Source organism: Chiloscyllium punctatum, chromosome 18, assembly GCF_047496795.1.
Source record: "Chiloscyllium punctatum isolate Juve2018m chromosome 18, sChiPun1.3, whole genome shotgun sequence".
Classification (NCBI taxonomy): Eukaryota; Metazoa; Chordata; class Chondrichthyes; order Orectolobiformes; family Hemiscylliidae; genus Chiloscyllium; species Chiloscyllium punctatum.
The window spans coordinates 89,407,688-89,426,296 of NC_092756.1; the positions used below are offsets into that span (position 1 = coordinate 89,407,688).

General features: G+C 45.0%; 1 protein-coding gene across 3 annotated transcripts in view; it reads left to right on the forward strand.

The window, feature by feature from the left end:
- Positions 1-2,028: 2,028 nt before the first annotated feature.
- LOC140489299 (serine/threonine-protein kinase BRSK2-like) overlaps positions 2,029-18,609 on the forward strand; it is a 189,300-nt gene continuing 172,719 nt past the window's right edge. For all 3 annotated transcript variants that reach the window (XM_072588690.1, XM_072588691.1, XM_072588693.1), the window contains exon 1: positions 2,029-2,219. In XM_072588690.1, the coding sequence (XP_072444791.1) occupies positions 2,135-2,219 (85 nt within the window). In that variant the 5' untranslated portion in view covers positions 2,029-2,134. The remainder of the gene's footprint in view (positions 2,220-18,609) is intronic.

An 18,609-nucleotide genomic window follows, 5' to 3' on the forward strand; every position in this document is an offset into this window, starting at 1 on the left:
AGAGAAGGCGGGGAAGTGAGATGGGTTTGTGAAGGTGGAGGGAGTGAAGGCAGGAGTGAGGTGGGGAAGTGAGGGTGGAGGGAGTGAAGGTGGAGGGAGTGAAGGCGGGGGAATGAGGTGGAGCAGTGAAGGTGGAGGGTGTGAAGGTGGGAGTGATGTGGGGGAAGTGGAGGTGGTGGGAGAGAGGTGGGAGTGATGGAGAGGCAGTGAGTATAGAGAGAGAGAGCACAAAGGTGGATGGGGATGGGAGTGTGGGGATGAGTGGGGACAGGAGGAGTAATGGGAGCGGTTGGGGAGGATGAATTGGGGGGTGGAGAGAGAATGGGGGTGTGAGGAGAGGGAGCATGAGAGTGATGAATGAGAGCAGGGTAAGTGAGGATGGAAAGTGAGACCACAGGATGGTGAGGGGTGGAGTATTATGACATTCAGGTTGGAGGAGTGAGGATGGGAATCAACACCTCCATCCCCCTCCTCCCCCAACCTGACCCTCACACCCCTTCTCGCCCCTTTCCCTCTGACTCTCTCCTTCCCCTTTGCACCTTGTTCATGTGACAGATTTGGGATGTTTATACTGTCCTCACTGTGAAGGCCAATGAAAAAGTATTAGTTTAAATTTCTTACTTAGTCCTTGCTATTAATTGTCCAATTGAATTCTTCAAGGCTCCCACATTTACTTTAGTTACAATCTCTCTCTCCACGTCTCTCTCCCCCACTCTCTCTCTATACCCATAAAAGCTCTTGCCATTTGTTTGTGAATGTAATTTAGCAAAAAAATCTCTCATCAAATCAGGATGTGGGGAGCTGCCTTCTCCCAGTGCTGTAGCCCGTGCCAGTGGCAGTACACATGTAGTGCTGTCAGGGAAGGGAGGTTAAAAATTTTGAGCTCCTGAAACTGCAGCACTCCCTCAGATCTGCACTGCCTCATTAGCCTGGATTATCTGCTCAGATTAATGGAATGACTTTAGCCTAAGACCTCCTGACAAAGCTGCAGCAAGGTTGGTACAGTATAAAATCCATATCCCAGCACTTTATAGAATCCCTCAGTCTGGAAGCGGACCATTCAGCCCATTGAGTCAACACTGACCCTCCAAAGAGCATCCCACGCAGACCCACTCCATCTCTGTAAACATGCATTCCCCAAGGCTAACCCACCTAGCCTGCACACCGTGGGGCAATTTAACACAGTCCATCCACCTAACCTGCATTGGACTGGGGGCGACAACTGGAGGAAACCCACACAGACACAAGAAGGATATACCAACTCCACTCAGGCAATCACCCGAGGGTGGGATTGAATCTGGGTCCCTGGTGCTGTAAGGCAGCAGTGCTAACCCCTGTGCTACCTGGATGCATATAGTCAGTTGCCAATACCATGTGAACTCATGACACAGAGGACATGTGAAACCATAAACACAAACACAGCCTGATACATCAAAGATTTGAGGAAAAATAATGGTGAGATACATTGAGTCAGTTTAATGGGTCATGGCTGGTATTCAGATCACACTATTAATTTAAAAGGATGTGCAGGAAATGGCACAAGACAGGGCAGGCATGATGGGCCAAATGGCCACCACCTGCGCTGTAAAAATTCTGTGATGTTTTCAAAATTGATCCAGGTGCCAGACACATGCAAAAATAACCAGAGGGTGACATATTCCAAGTGAGAACAATTCTTTGTCCTATTTCCAACACCAGTTCTCCCCTCACAGATATATTTTCACTCCTGTTCTCGGCAGGCTCCAGGGAAGCAGAGGGTTAAGTCAGGACTGGTTGTCATTGAGAGTTCCCGGATGGAAGCTTAATAAGAAAAAAAAGAAGCAGGTTGCAGGATTAGTTTAGTGCTGAGGTTGGATTGGAAGAGAGGGGGAGCAGTAGATAGAGAGAGGAGAATAATGCTGGTACCAGGATCTTGAGGCAACCTCCATCTCTTGTCTTGCCAACCCAAGGGTCTTGGGGGAGAGTGGGGGTTGGGGAGGTGGAGGCAGAGTGGGGTTTGGGGGGGGGGGGGGGGTTGGGGGGGGGTGGGGGAAGGAAGCAAGACATTGAACAAAAAGGGAGGACAGTGGTCCCTCTTCAAATCTCAAAAAAAATAAAACAAGACTGAGAGGAGGAAGGGGATAAAACGGACACAATGACAACATCCACAAAAGAAGGCGGCTGTGCACAGTATGTGGGACCATACCGTCTAGAGAAGACACTGGGAAAAGGGCAGACAGGTTTGGAACGATTTTTATTGAGTCTGTTTGATGCTCGGTGTCCACGATGATGCTGTTTCAATGCAGGATTGCACATAGTCTTGTCTGGGATGCATGGGGCCACAGGAGGGAGAGTGGTGGGGGGGGGATGGTGGAGGGAAAAATCGATGAATGTAATTTTTTTTTGAACAGAAAGCTCTTATTTTGTTGCTGCGTCGTAAGGTATTTTCCTGCACGCAGGGGCGGGTGGAGGGACTGCTAACTTGCGCGGGTTGTGATGTATTCACTGTCTTTAATCCCTGGGAGTGATCACAAAATGGAACAAAAAAAAAGAAGCAAGCGATTTTCGTTGTCACTCCCAGCGCTGGAACCTGCTTGTTTCTCCCTCTCCACCTCCCCGTTTCTTTCCCAATGTGAGGTACCAGATGCTATAACAGTCTGTCCCCCCCCTCACACCTCAGCCCTTTGGGATAACATAAAGGGAAAGATTTTACAGCATTCAGTTTAATTTTGGAGAAGTTTGAAAGGCTGTGATTAATTTTACGCTTGACGTGTTTTTTTTGGGGGGGTGGGGGAAGCAACATCTCAAAGTGTAAATTTGTGTGTAAAATATTGTGTCCAGCATTTTAAAAATGGTTTATAATTTCTTAACAGCGAAATAAATTCGATTCAGCCCTTCCTCTGGTTAGGGGAAGATTCAGATATAAATGAAATGCTGGAAATTAGATTGTAGTTTGTTGGGGTGGGGGAAGAGGGGATATACTCCTTTCAACCAAGTTAGTGCAAGGGAACTGGATGCCTGATTTTTCCTCTTTATTGAAAGCAGTTGTGCTTTTTTTTATATATATGTGTGTGAGCCAGTTGGAAGTATAGACTGCAACACTATTCAACCCCCTACCTCCTCCCACTGGAGTGGGATAGCCTCTTGCTGTTGTGGCCTTGATTGGAGTGGCGAGAGAGCAGGGGGTGGGGGGGGGGGGGGGAAGCGATGCTTCGATGTGCTGCATTGAACTGCAAAGAAATGGACACGGGGCAGGGCTGAGCCACTGGGGACGTGGGGTACAGCCCAAAGAAACCAGGGAGCTGCAGATCCCCCTCAGGAGCAGGGGGTGAAACACCAGCCACTTCGAGACAATGTGTGGACTGCAGGGTCTGTCAGCACGCCTATAAAACATACCACCCTTTATCAGTCAGTGGGGCACAGGGAATTATATACATTATACAATGTAACCTGCTGCCTTTGTCGGGGGAATATAGATTATATAGATTATAAACATACCCTGCTGTATCTCTTTGTAGAATATAAGGTATTATATAGACTATAAACATACCATGATGCCTCTGTCACTGGCACACAGAAGAATATAAATTTGTCTCTCTGATTGAGATATTTTTGTGTAATATACCATAATCACATACTGTTGTGTATTTGTCAGTGGGATGTATGGTATTATACTTTATATCACACACTGTGGTATAGCTATCCATGGGATACAGCAGCAAAATGTTGCCCCTTTGTCAAAAGCAAAAGATTTTAAAGCAAGCATGTATTTTTTTTTTCATCACGGATATTTCTGTGTGGGCCCAATGATTTACAAAGAGATAAAAGCACCCTGACATTGAGGCGAACTTTATAATCCTCTTCATCTGAACTGACCAGCTTCCCCCCCAGTAAGGACCATGGAAGCAGTGGTCAGTTTTCACACAGGTCTGTTGTGATAGCAGGACAATCACTTTCCCAAGCAATGTTTACATGCATTCTGACAGACTGTGTTCATACAGAGAGAGCAAAATCCTCTACTTAGGTGACAATGAGGTGAATATAAAATATAGAGTGCACTTCTGTCATTGTAATATCCGATATTATATAGTTATACAAAAACAGAAATTGCTGGAAAAGCTCAGCAGGTCTGGCAGCATCTGTGGAGAGAAATCAGAGTTAACATTTCGAGTCCAATTATCCTTCCTCAGAACTGGATGCGAAACACTAACTCTGCTTTCTCTCCACGATGCTGCCAGACCTGCTGAGCTTTTCCAGCAAATTTTGTTTTTGCTTCTGATTTCCAGCATCCGGAGTTCTTTTGGTTTTTATAATGTTAGACGCAGACTGTGGGATATCAAGCAACAAGCAGTTATAATTTATAGAGTTAGTACTCGTCTCTCCCGTGTTTTGGGGGGGTAGGGGGGGTCATGTGATAATTTCCAAGTTGCCCTTGGGTGTGGGTGAAATGGGAAAAAAGAAATAAAGGTTGTTTAGAATGTGCAGCCAGCTACTTGCTCGGAAATGACTGGAGCCACAATGTCTGCCATCTCTTCAACGACCTGAAGAGAAAGAAGGCAGTGATGCTATTTCCATTCTACCTTCCCCCACCTCCCAAAGCACTTTGCAGAGCCCATGATCTCTTTCTGAAGTGTCATCACCCATTGTGATGAAGGCAGCGTGCACAGCAAGATCCCAGGCAGCGATGTGATAACGGCCAATCTGTTAGAGGGATGGCCATTGGTCAGGGAGGACTCCCCAGGCCATCTATGAAATGGGTGACCGTGGGATGTTTCTCATTTGCCGAAGAGAGGCCTCAGTTTAATATCTCCCCTGAAAGGCGCACCCCTGACTTGAATTCACCCAGGTTTTGCCTAACTTCAGATAGATTAAACGTGGTTCGCTTAGTCCAGATGCATAGTGCTACGTAGTTCTGCTTTTACCAAGCAAAGCATCCCCTGATTAATCGTGAGTTGTGACGCCAGACTTTGGCAGATATTTATGGAAACATTGGGAGAGCATTTATTCCAGTTTGGACTCTGCATGTCTGAATGTTAAAAACACGCAATTATACAGACAGGTGAGAAAGAGCAAACAGAGCATAAGAAAAGGAGGTCTTGCTTTTAATACTGAGAAACCTTTTTCTTTGAACGATGTGGAATTTTCCTCAGTAGTGGAGGCTAGGACTTTAAAGTTATTCAAGGCTGAGTTAGTTTTTTTTTGAGAGAGTTAAAGTGAGAGGGAAGTGGAACTAAGACACAGCCAGATCCAGCAGCGGGATTGAAGGGCCAAATGGCCCATTCCTACTAGCTGCTGTGTTCCTAGATTTTCACGAGTGGGATGAGCTGGTGTGGATTTCAGGTTGTCTGTCAGTTTTCGAATAGGGAATAGATATCTGCAAACACATTGGATCAGCCACAGTGCATGGGCAGCCATAAGGCTCTAACCGAGCCCAGGGTTGCAGTCAGCTGTCGGGGTTGTTGTGAGTCAGTGGGTACAGCTCTGGTCTCTAAATCACAAGATTGCAGGTTCAAATCTCCCTGAGCAGGCCAATATTCTCAGTGTAGTACTGAGGGTGTGCTGCACTGCCAGGATTTATTTTCTTTCATTCACAGGATGAGGACTAGGCCCAGCATTTATTGCCCATCCCTAACTGGTAAGAGTCAACCACATTGCTGTTGGTCTGGAGTCACATGTAGGCCAGACCAAGGTAAGGAAGGCAGATTCCCTCCCTAAAGGACATTAGTGAACCAGATGGTTTTTCCCCCCAACAGTTAGTAATTCATGCTCATCATTAGACTCTTCACTTCACATTTTTATTAAGTTCAAATTGCACCGTCTGTTGTGGAGCCAACTCTTCCTGTGACTATTGCACTGACCTCCTTCTCTGTCACACCTTATTCACAACCCACCTGTTGTTATAAATAATCACTGTTACTGATCTAGAAAAAAAAATTACATTTGTGTAGCACCGTTCAGGGCATCTCAAAGCACTGTCCACCCAACTGAATGTTGTAACATCAGGAAATGTTGCAGCCAGCTCCCACAGATAATCATCCTGCTATTTAGATTAGATTACTTACAGCATGGAAACAGCCCTTCGGCCCAACAAGTCCACACCAACCCGCCGAAGCGCAACCCACCCAGACCCATTCCCCCACATTTACCCTTCACCTAACACTTCGGGCAATTTAGCATGGCCAATTCACCTAACCTGCACATTTTTGGATTGTGGGAGGAAACCAGAGCACCTGGAGGAAACCCACGCAAACACAGTGTCATCAAGTGTCTATCTGTCCTCAACCCATTCCCAGAACCTGGCTCATTGCTGTGGCATGTCAAATGTTCATCTAAATACTTGGACTTCAATATCTTGAGGATTCCTGCCTCGAGCACCCTTTCTGAGTGAATCCCATACACTCACCACTCTCTGGGTGAGAAATATTTTCCTCAAATCCCTAAATTTCCTAATCAACCTTAAATCTGCGGCCCCTTGTTTTTGACCCCTCTACTAAAGGGAAACGTTTCTCCCTATCTACCCTGTCTCCGTTCCTCAGAACTTTGTAAACCTCAATCAGATCCATCCTCAGCCTGAAGCCTAAACCTATCCTGTCTCATGCAGGAATGCCACCAGGCCAGGCAACATCCTGGTGAATCTCTCCCTGCACTCTCTCAAGTGCAATCACATCCTTCCTGTAGTGTGGTGACCAGAACTGCACACAATACTCCAGCTGTTGACTAACTAACATCATATACAACTTCCTCAGAAGCTGCCTGCCCTTGTGTTCAGTGCTTTCACTCATAAAGGCAAGAAGCCCATATGCCTTCTGAACCACCTTATCTATCCATTCTGTTGTTTTCAAAGGTCCGTGGACATGTACAGCAAGATCCCTCTGTACTGCCCAGGGTCCCACAATTCATCATGTATTCTCTCGCCTTGTTTGTCCTTCCAGAATGCATCACCTCACACTTTTCAGGATGAAAGGTTGCTACAGTTCTACCTGTCTGACCAGCCTGCCTATATCAGCCTGGAGTCTGGGGGAGGAGGGTTTGGGGGGGGGGAGGCGGTGGTTTCCTCCTCGGATCAGTTTTAAGTATGAGTTGAGAGAAAGCAATTCCAACATTGCAGCATTCCCTCAGCGCTCAGAGAAATCTGAAAACCTGGGTTTTCTGCTCATGCCTTGAAATGGGACTTGAACCTCCCTGAGGCGTTTGAGTCCAACTGATTGAGCCCTGTCAGATGAGGAAGGGTTTGCTACGTTATTTGCAGAGTCCAGGTTCTACATGTGATATTGGAATACACGCTTAGTGATAAAGTTACATCTTTTTGTCTTGCTGGCTCTCATTCTCTTTCTCACTCTTTCCACATCTCCTTTTCTCATTGTCTATATCTCTCTCCCCTCTTCTCATTCTTTCCCTTTATTTATCTCTTTTCCATTTCTTTCTTCCCTTTCTCTTTCTCTCTCTTACTCCCGTCACTCATTGCACCTCTGACTCTCTTCTCTCTTTCCCTCTCTCTCCCTCTCCTTTTCTTTTTCTTTCTCCTTTCTCTCTTCCTTCCTTTCTCCCGTTATCCCTTTACCATGCTTTCTCCCTCCCTTTTCTTTCTCGCTCCATCTCTTTGCTCTCGCTTTGTCACACACGAGTAGATTGATCAATTTGTGTCTGTATCGTTTGTCAAACCTAACACTTTGTAAATTATAACTAATGTCCTTTTGAATAAAAAAGGGAGAGCCAGTCATTGCCTGTTGTCTTCTCCTGACCTTCACAAACTTGGCCTGTCCTCAAGTGAAGGAGTCAAGTGGTTTATGTGATAGAGAACATTACTCTGCAATTACCCTCAGAATGTGGCTATTTAGAACATTGTACACAATGAGCAATTAGGCAGTGACTCGCTCATGAAATGTTGCAACCAAATGACAGTTTTAGTGGTTAGTGTCACAGCTGAGTGGCCAAATGAATACTTGGTTCCAGTTCCACACAAATCTGAGTTTAGTGAAAGGGGCGAGGGATCAGGAGGCTCCCACTGGTCACATATATAAAGTGGGGATCCAGTAATCTCGGCGTTGGCCGTAAGGTAGTGTCATAGAGATGTACAGCATGGAAACAGACCCTTCGGTCCAACCCGTCCATGCTGACCAGATATCCCAACCCAATCTAGTCCCACCTGCCAGCACCCGGCCCATATCCCTCCAAACCCTTCCTATTCATATACCCATCCAAATGCCTCTTAAATGTTGCAATTGTACCAGCCTCCACCACATCCTCTGGCAGCTCATTCCATACAAGTACCAACCTCTGCGTGAAAAAGTTGCCCCTTAGGTCTCTTTTATATCTTTTCCCTCTCACCCTAAACCTATGCCCTCTAGTTCTGGACTCCCCGACCCCAGGGAAAAGACTTTGCCTATTTATCCTATCAATGCCCCTCATGATTTTATAAACCTCTGTAAGGTCACCCCTCAGCCTCCGACGCTCCAGGGAAAATTGCCCCAGCCTGTTCAGCCTCTCCCTATAGCTCAAATCCTCCAACCCTGGCAACATCCTTGTAAATATTTTCTGAACCCTTTCAAGTTTCACAACATCTTTCCGATAGGAAGGAGACCAGAATTGCACGCAATATTCCAACAGTGGCCTAACCAATGTCCTGTACAGCCGCAACATGACCTCCCAACTCCTGTACTCAATATCCTAACCAATAAAGGAAAGCATACCAAATGCCTTCTTCACTATCCTATCTACCTGCAACTCCACTTTCAAGGAGCTATATGCCTGCACTCGAAGGTCTCTTTGATATTTGCAGAAACATTCCAAACTGTTGGGAAGGCTTTAGGAATGACCTGGCTCATGTTTGACTCGAGTCAGATTTCCTTTGCAAAGGATTGGAGTCTGGGATGTTGTACACTCTAGCTTCATAAAGGGATGGGGGGGGGGGGTGTAAAGCATTTACAGGGTTGTTTCAGAGACAAGAACATGGTTAGAAAACATCACTGATACTAGTTAAAGGAGTGCTTAAGAAATGAATGGAACACCACATCAGAATATAAATGTTCGTTGGTAGTCACTGAAATATTGGAGGATCATCTGGTACAGAAACAGGCCATTCTGCCTGTCCTAGCTCTTTGAAAGATCTATCCAATTAGTCTCACCGTCTGTGCACTGTCCCTGTAACACTGCAAATTTCTGCTCTTCAAGGATTCCTTCAATTCCCTTCTGAACATAACCTTGCTTCCACTGACTTTGCAGGAAGTGTGTCCCAGATCTTTACAAACTGCTGTACGTTTTCAAAGAAACTTTATTTCAGCCCCCTGCAGACATTTTTCTGACTATTATGACTCCATGTCCTCTGGTTATCGATGACTCCTCGCATTTAGAAACGGTTTCTATTCTCTTGATGAGCTTCACTATTAAACTTCCCATTAACACTGCGTACCCAATGGAAAGCAACCCCAGCTTCTGCAATCTCTCCAGGTAACAGAAGCCCCTTGTTCCCTTTGTAAACATCCTTTTCACTCTCTCCAAGACCTTACCTTTTTCCCTAAAGTGTGGCACTTGGAGCTGGATCCTATATTCAAGTGCATGGTAACCAGTGATTTATAAAAGTGTAGGATAATTTCTTTGCCTTTTTTGTATTGACGTGGGGGACCTGAGCGTTGCTGGCTGGCCAGCAGTCATTGCCCGTCCCTGGTTGTCCTTGAGAAGGCGGTGGTGAGCTGCCTTCTTGAACTGCTGTAGTCCCTGTACTCTATTACTGTATATTCATAGAGTCATAGAGATGTACAGCACAGAAATGGAAACTTTGGTCCAACTCATCCATGCTGACCAGATATCCCAACCTAGTCTAACCCTATTTGCCAGCACTTGGCCCATATCCCTCTGAACCCTTCCTATTCCTATACCCATCCAGGTGCCTTTTAAATGTTACAATTGGACCAGCCTCCACCACTTCCTCTGGCAGCTCATTCCATACATGTACCACCCTCTGCGTGAAAAGGTTGCCCCTTAGGTCCCTCTCACCTTAAACCTATGCCCTCTAGTTCTGGACTCACCCATTCCAGGGGATTCCTTGTCTGTTAACCCTATTCATGCTCTTCATGATTTTATAAACCCTATAAGGTCATCCCTCAGCCTCCATATCCAGGTTGCAAATTGAGAGGAGTCATTGGGTGTTCAATTCCATGAGTTTTTAAGAAGCCAATTGAGGAAATTATTTGCAAAAGTGAAGACAATGCTGACAACTAGCTGGCATGGATAAATAACTTGTAAGGAACTCGGAGGTAGAATTTGGATTTTTGGTTTAGAAAAGGGTCTGTCATGTGATAATTCCTAACTTGCTCTTTATGCTTAAATGACTCTTGATTTGCTCTTCGATGTGATGAGGTGACATTTGCTGAACAATCCAAGTGTGCCGATAGCTACACCAGCAATCAATTTCAGATAACCATTTGAGTTCATTTACTCTGTTAAAAGCGACATATGTTGGGTCCCACTGTCTGCAAATGAATGTTCAAGCCTTGCACCATTCCTGCAGTAGGTGGGAACTTTTAGGGTCAGTAACCCCTGTGACTTTCCCCATGACGATGTCTTGGCCAATCAGAGTCGACTTGCTGACCCATCGTCACCTGTGGTATAATTGTTGCGATTGTTTGAAAATGGGGTGTTCTTGCAAGTGTCCTGATGGGTGTAAGACAGAAATCTTTCGAATTGTGTCTCTCTTTCCAGCAATATTCAGATATGGAGAGGGACATGTTCTAGGTTTGCAGCTGTGAGTGAGGCAGAGAACGGAAAGCGTGCACTGAGTATTAGCAGACACAATTTAACATAACAAGATTGAGAGATGGTGCAGGATGTCAGAATAGCAGCTGGCAACTGAAGTGAAGAACCATAGAGGATGGAATTTGGAAATCTCTAGGCCCAGGTTAGTGATGGCCATTGTGCAGGTGTAAACGTGACTCAACAGAGGTATTGCGCTCCACTACAAGAAGCAAACAATCTAAAGACAAAGATCTGTCCTGTGCAGAGTTCTGGGTGGACTTTAACTGGTTTCCATTTTTAGGTGCCTCAAGGAGGTGACACTGACCATGGAGTGGAGTCCATCAACAACTCCGCTGAGGTTTCTCTTTCACCTTCTTCATTCACATGCATCTCTGGCCATTTATTGCCCCTCCCTAATTGTGCAGGGGGCAAGTTAAGAGTCAACCGCATTGCTGTGACCCTGGAGACTTGACCAGGTTCCTTTCCGAAAGGGCAGTAATGAACCAGATGGGTTTTCTTCCAACAATCGCCATGGTTTCATTGTCATCTCTTCATTCCAGACTATTGTTTTAAATCGAATTCAAATTCCACCATCTGCTGAGGCGGGATTCGAACCCAGGTCCCAGAACGTTATCTGGGTCTCTGGATGACCAGTCCAGTGAAAATGCAACTCGGCCATCACCTCCCCCTTGTGAGATGTTACACAGGAGAGAGGTCCAGTGTAGATTCTAGATTCTATAAATGTGAAGCAGTTAATAGCTAATTGTATTCGAATAATGCAGGCCAGGCGAGGGAGGGTGTGCCTCTTCCTTCAGTAGGGGACTCCAGGATCTGGGGGACGTTGTCTCATAATTAGAATCAAGACAATTCAAAGATATAATAAGGTCAGCCACCTGGACCTCATAGAATATGAGTTCCCTGATTGGGACTGTTAATCTTGTCCAATCAGGGAGCCCGGGCTGACATATAATAAGGGCTGTGTCAGAGACACTGACATTTTGGTAGCTGGCTCTGAATGGGGCAGTACTAGACTCAAGGATTGTTCAGGTGCCTTGATCATGGGATACCAGCCTCTGGAATTATTTCAAAAGGGAGTAGTCTACAAAGAATGTGGAATGCTTTGCTTTATAAGAAACATGAGCAGCAGAGGTGCTACTGGAAGGCTCAGTGCGAGAGAAAGAAATAAGGCTACAGGAGAGTGATCTTATCGGAGAGGATGGTCGGAAGGCCTCTGATCAGGTTCCTACTCACACAACACTGTGCCTTCCAGTCCGAAGCCTATGGATGTACACACAGAGTTTGAGCATTAGCTGTAGGATGTCGAAGTATGTAAATAGACTGAACGCTCAGACTCTTTTGTTGCCTGTCTAGAAGTGTGCACAAATCAACTGTTTCAGTGACCCTCAGATCTGATGAGTGATGTAGGCACGGACAGTTTATTGTTGCTCTGTACTTGTGGGTCTCTGAGGTAAAACAGAAAGTGAAAATACTCACATAGCAAAACATCCACGACACAACACCATATATCACATGGGTGCATTCCATGTACATTTATTGCCCTTTATTGCCCCTCGGGCAGTTAAGAGCTGCTTGTGGGCCTGCAGTCACATAGAGACCAGACCAGGTAAGGATAGCAGTTTCCTGGGTTTTTAAGAAACTGACAATGGTTACACGGTCACAATTAGACCAGTTCTCCATTCCCGATCTTTCTGAATGTCATTTTTGCCCTCTGCTACAATGGGTTTTGAACTCATCTCTCCAGAACATTGACCTGGGAGTTTGGATTAATAGTCCAGTGATATTACCACTGTGCTGCTTCTTCATGATCCATGTGGATCACATCAATATATTTATGGCCTTAAGTATATCACGTATTCCTATTCTGATGTGAAAAGTTTAAAAATACAGAATACTGGTTTTGTAAAGGCAAACTTTGCTCTTGACATCCATTTTGTAGCAAGTCTGTGTGACGTAGAGAAGTGAGGGTGTCTTGTTGCTGTTGTACTGGACCTTGGTGAGCTCTACCTTGACCATGGTGCCCAACTTTGCTGAACTTGTCCAAGGAAGGATAGACCGCTCTCAAAATGTACAGCAAACATTCAACAGGCTGACCGCTGGGCCTGTGGAACTGGCCTGGGTGGAGAGATGAGGTGATTCTGTCGAGTTTTTAGAAGAATCATTGATGTTTTTACAAGGGCTTGACAGGGTGGGTGGATGATAGATGTATCCCCTATAGCTGGGAGTCCAGATCCAGCAAATGTTGTCTGAGAATAAGAGTAGACTATTTGGAACTGAACTGAGGAAGAGTCAAGATTAGAGTGGTGCTGGAAAAGCACAGCAGTTCAGGCAGCTTCTGAGGAGCAGGACAATTTATGTTTCTGGCAAAAGCACGAAATGTCAATTTTCTTGCTCCTCAGATGCTGCCTGACCTGCTGAGCTTTTCCAGCACCACTCTAATCTTGACTCTGATCTCCAGCAGCTGCAGTCCTCACTTTCACCTGCCTGAGCTGAGGGGGAACCTCTTCACTCACAGTGGGTTCTGTATTCCATGGAATTATGGAAGCTCAGTCATTGAGTAAGTTCAAGACAGATAACCAATTAGATATTTTAAGATACGGGGATAGTGCAGAAAATGGCTTGCGGTAGAACAGCCATGATCGATTTGAACCGTGAAGCAGACTCGAAGGGCTGAGTGGTCTTCTTCCTATATACCCATTGTTGCTAAGTTTTACTTTAAAATCAGCGGAAGATAACTGGGTTAAATTGACCATACCTTCACCCAGCCCTGTCCCGTGTGCATTCTCATTCCTTCTTTGATGTATCAGAGAGTTCTGCATTTCCAGTCTTGGGTCATGGCAATGAGGAACTGGATAGTTCAATGTGTTAACTGTCGACCTTCTGCTGTCTACATTCCAATGATAAAGACTTCCCTTGGCTGGGTTACGAGCCCTCTGTGAAATGAGTTTGTTACAGTTTTCACGTAGATTTTAGGGGTGGGGGGGTGGGGGGGCATCTTGGTCATCACTAAAACAAAGTTCCGCCCATTCCACAGCAACAAGGCAAGACTTCTACAATTCCCTGGGTATTGTATTTGGACAGAGAGACCAAGGTGGTTCAGGTACATATTTCTTTGAAGTTTGCATCACAAGTAGGCAGGGTGGTTAAGAAGATGCATAGTACACCTGCCTTCATTGCTCAGACCTTTGAGTATAGGAGTTGGACATTATATTGAGGTTGTACAGGACATTGGTGAGGCCCCTTCTGGAGTACTGTGTCCAGTTCTGGTCACCCTGTTATAGGAAGGATATTATTAAGCTGGAGAGGGTTCAGAAGGGATTTACAAGGATAATGCTGGAAATCAAGTGTTTAAAATATAAGAATAGGCTGGGACTTTCTTCATTGGAGTGTAGGAGGTTGAGGGGTGACCTTCTAGAGGTTTATCAAATCATGAGGGGCATGGATAAGGTGAATAGCAGATGTCTTTTCACTGTGATGGGAGATTTCAAGAGTAGGGGGTATATTTTTAAGGTCGGAGGAAAAAGTTTTAAACAAAATGAAGGGCAATTATTTTTTAGACAGAGATTGCGTGTAGAATGAACTCCGAGAAAGTGGTGAATGCGAGTACAGTTACAATATTTAAAAGACATTTAGATAAATAAGGAAGATTTGGAGGGATATGAGTCAAGGTACAGGCAGGTAGGACTTGTTCAGTTTGGGATTATGGTTGGCATGGACTGGTTGGACTGAAGGGTCTGTTTTTATACTGTATGACCCTCTATGACAACTTGCATGATCACTGGCTGGCCCAGCATTTATTGCCCATTCCTAGTTGCCCAGAGGGCAGTTAAGAGTCAGTCACATCACTGTGGGTCTGTAGGCCAGACCAGGTAAGGATGGCAGATTTCCTTCCTTAAAGGACATTAATGAAGCAGATGGGTTATACAAAGTTTATTGAATTGAAATTACACTACGTGCTATGGTGGGGGATTTGAACCCTGTGTCCCCAGAACATGGGATTACTAATCCACTACATCACCAGCACTATCCCTCAGTTGCTTTCATATGATAAAATGTCCCAAGGTTTTTGTAGTGCAGTGTTTTACAATGAGTCACACATTGGGAGACTTGCTAGTTCAGTGAGGTCAGTTTTTAGGATCATCTTAAAGGAGGAGGAGAGAGGGGATTAGGGGGTTTGGATTAATGAAGATAAAACTGTGGGGAAGGGAATTTCAGAGGTAAAACTCTTGGTAGTTGAAGGCATGGCTGCCGATGATCGAGCAGTTGGTTTGTTGAAGGTGGGCAAATTGAAGTAGGGGATTTTGAGGATTTTAGGGTTTGAGGGTTTTGCAAAAAAAGGGGCGATGAGATGACAAAGGGATTTTTAAACAGATAGGAGCATTTTTTAATTGAGGATTTCTGGCTGGAAACCAGTTTATTCCAGTGAGCACAGGTCAATGAATTTGATAGATTAGACACAGGCGGTGGATGGGAGGTGGCTGTTATAGAATTTGAGTAAAACTTCCAAAAAAGGAGACATACTTTTGAGGCTATCCACCTGAAGCTCATCAGGACAGAGCCACAAGAATGCCAAATCTCAAAGGGAACACCAATTTATACTGAACGAGAAACGTGTGATGATTGGTTGTTAAATGGACTCTGATTGGTGGAGATGTTACCATGGAGAATGTACCAGGGAACACGAACTGGCAAGCACTGGTTCAAATTCAATCCAGGGAAGTTGACTCTGATTGCCATGGGGAATTTAGTCAGGAACGGCTGTCCTGAAAGCTTCTCTCTTGGTCAAAAAGGGACAATGAATGCATTTGTTCCCTCTGTCTTCAAAGGATTATGACCTGCTTGTGAATATGTGTAGTTTCTAGCGTGCATAAGTGAGTCTACTTACTCAACAATTAGCACCTTCTTTTCATGCAGTATAAATTGTTGTTCCCTTTGAGATTTGGCATTCTTGCAATGCTGTACTGATCGCTGCAGGATGACAACCTTCAACAGCATGTCTTTATTTATGTGGCAACGCAGAGGTGAGGTTTGAAGGAGTCACGTTGGTACTGATGAGATACTGGCCACAAAAACATTGGAAATTTGACCAGATTTTAGGTATCAACAACTCACACCTTCCCCTAAATGCAACATTAAATGCCAGAATCTCATCTCGAGTTTCCCAGAGGATCTGAGGGATGGAATATGTCATGACAACGAAGTGAAGAGTTACTCACCTGAGGGTGGAGACTGAGAGACCCACTGTCTGAGGAGAGGAGTCTTTGTTCTGCATTGAGCTGTGCTGTACCTCACCTGAGAGTGGGCTTTGATACTTGACTGTCTGAAATAAATGAGCTCCACTCCTAGACAAGAATTTTCAAGCAAAATACTGGAAAGGAGCCAAGTAAATAAAACAGCAAGGTTGCGACTGAGGTAGGAGTAGAAATTATGCAGAAATATCTAATGGGGAGACAGACCGAGGTAGGCCCGTAAGGAAGGTCCTTTTGTTTAATATTTCCCTATTCCTAATTTGGAGAAGAGATGGCAGCAAATGCTGGCATTTATAATGCATTGTTCACAAACCAAAAGTACCTTCTAGTCTCCATTAGCTAGAATGGTTCTGAAATTCATGTGCTTAAGACTTCACATTGAGACCCCATTCACCTGTCATCCACACTGTTCACCGTACTCTTTCCCCCTTCCTCCCTTTCTCTCTCTTTGTCAACCTCCTACTTTCTCCTTCTCTTCCCTCCGCTTCCTTTCTCTCTCTCTCTTGCTGCCCCATACCTCTCTCTATCTTTCCCTTCCTCCCTTTTGTCTTTCGCTCTTTCTCTCTCTCATCCCTCCTCCCCTTCCCTCCTTTTCTTTCTTCCACTCCCTCTCTCTCTGTCTCTCCCTCTCTCTCCCCTTTCTCCTACTCCCTTTTTCTCTTTCTCTCCCTCTCCTTGCTCTTGCTTTCCCCCCCTCTCTCCTTCCCTTTCTCTCCCTCGCTTCCTCCCTCCCTTCCTCTGTCTCCATTTCTGATCATTTTAAGAGACTTCTCAAACCCTACCTTCATCAGTTTTAGTATCTCCCTATTTGACTGGAATCAGGTTCTGTACCCTCTCAAAGTCTGTCACTAACTTGCTCACAGTTCACCAGAACACAGAACATTACAGCGCAGTACAGGCCCTTTGGTCCTCGATGTTGTGCCAACCTGTAAAATTAATCTGATGCCCATCTAACCTACACTGTTCCATTATGATCCATGTATATGTCCAATGCCCATTTAAATGCCCTTAATGTCGACGAGTTGCTGGCAGGCCATTCCACGCCCCTACTACTCTTTGAATGAAGAAACTACCCTTGATATCTGTCCTAAATCTATCACCCCTCATTTTAAAGCTATGTCTCTTCATGTTAGCCTTCACCATCCAAGGGAAAAGGCTCTCACCCTATTTAACCCTCTGATTATATTATTTGTCTCCATTAAGTTACCTCTTAACCTTCTTCTGCCCAATGAAAGCAGCCTCCAGTTCTTCAGCCTTTCCTTGTAAGACCTTCCTTCCATAACCAGGCAACATCCTAGTAAATCTCCTCTGAACCCTTTCCAAAGCTTCCACATCCTTCCTATAATGCGGTGACCCACTTCTCCAGATGTGGCCTTACCAGCTGTGGCTCCGAAACTCAATCCCCTACCAATAGACGCCAACACACCATATAGCTTCTTGACAACCGTATCAACCTGGGTGGCAACTTTCAGGGATTGATGCATCTGGACACCAATATCTCTCTGTTCATCCACACTGCCAAGAATTTTGTCCATTAGCCCAGTACTCTGCATTCCTGTTACTTCTTCCAAAGTGAACTACCTCACATTTTTCCGCATTAAACTCCATTTGCCACTTCTCAGCCCAGCTCTGAATCTTATCTATGCCCCTCTGTAACCCACAACATCCTTTGGCACTATCTACAACTCTGCCTACCTTAGTGTCATCCCCAAATTTATTAACCCATCCTTCTATGCCCACATCCAGATCATTTATACAAATGACAAACAGCAGTGGCCCCAAAACAGATCCTTGCAGGACACCACTGGTAACTGAGCTCCAGGATGAACATTTCCCATCAACCACCACCCTCTGCCTCCTTTCAGCTAGCCAATTTCTGATCCAAATCACTAAATCACCTCCATCCCGAAACTCTATTTTGTGCAATGGCTTACCGTGTGGAACCTTATCAAACGCCTTACTGAAGTCCACATACACCACATCAACTGCTTTACCTTCATTCACCTGTTTTGTCACCTTCTCGAAGAACTCAATAAGGTTTGTGAGGCACAACCTACCCTTCACAAAACCGTGCTGACTATCCCTAATCAACTTATTCCTTTCCAGATGACTATAAATCCTATCTCCTATAACCTTTTCCAACACCTTACCCACAACCGAAGTAAGGCTCACTGGCCTATAATTACCAGGGTTGTCCCGACTCCCCTTCTTAAACAAGGGAACAATATTTACTATCCTCCAGTCTTCTGGCACTACTCCTGTCGACACTGACAACATAAAGATCGAAGCCAAAGGCTCTGCAATCTCCTTCCTGGCTTCCCAGAGAGTCCGAGGATAAATCCCATCCAGTCCAGGGGTCTTATGTATTTTCAGAGCTTCCAAAATTGATAAAATCCTCCTCTTTGTCAACCGCAATCCCATCTAATCTTGGAGCCTGTATCTCTGTATTCTCACTAACATTGCCCTTTTCCAATGTGAATACTGACAAAAAGTATTCACTAATCTATGTCCTCAGATTCTACACACAACTTCCCACTACTGTCTTTGATTGGCCCTAATCTTACTCTAGTCATTCTTTTGTTCTGGATATACCTACAGAAGGCCTTAGGGTTTTCCTTGGTCCTATCCGCCA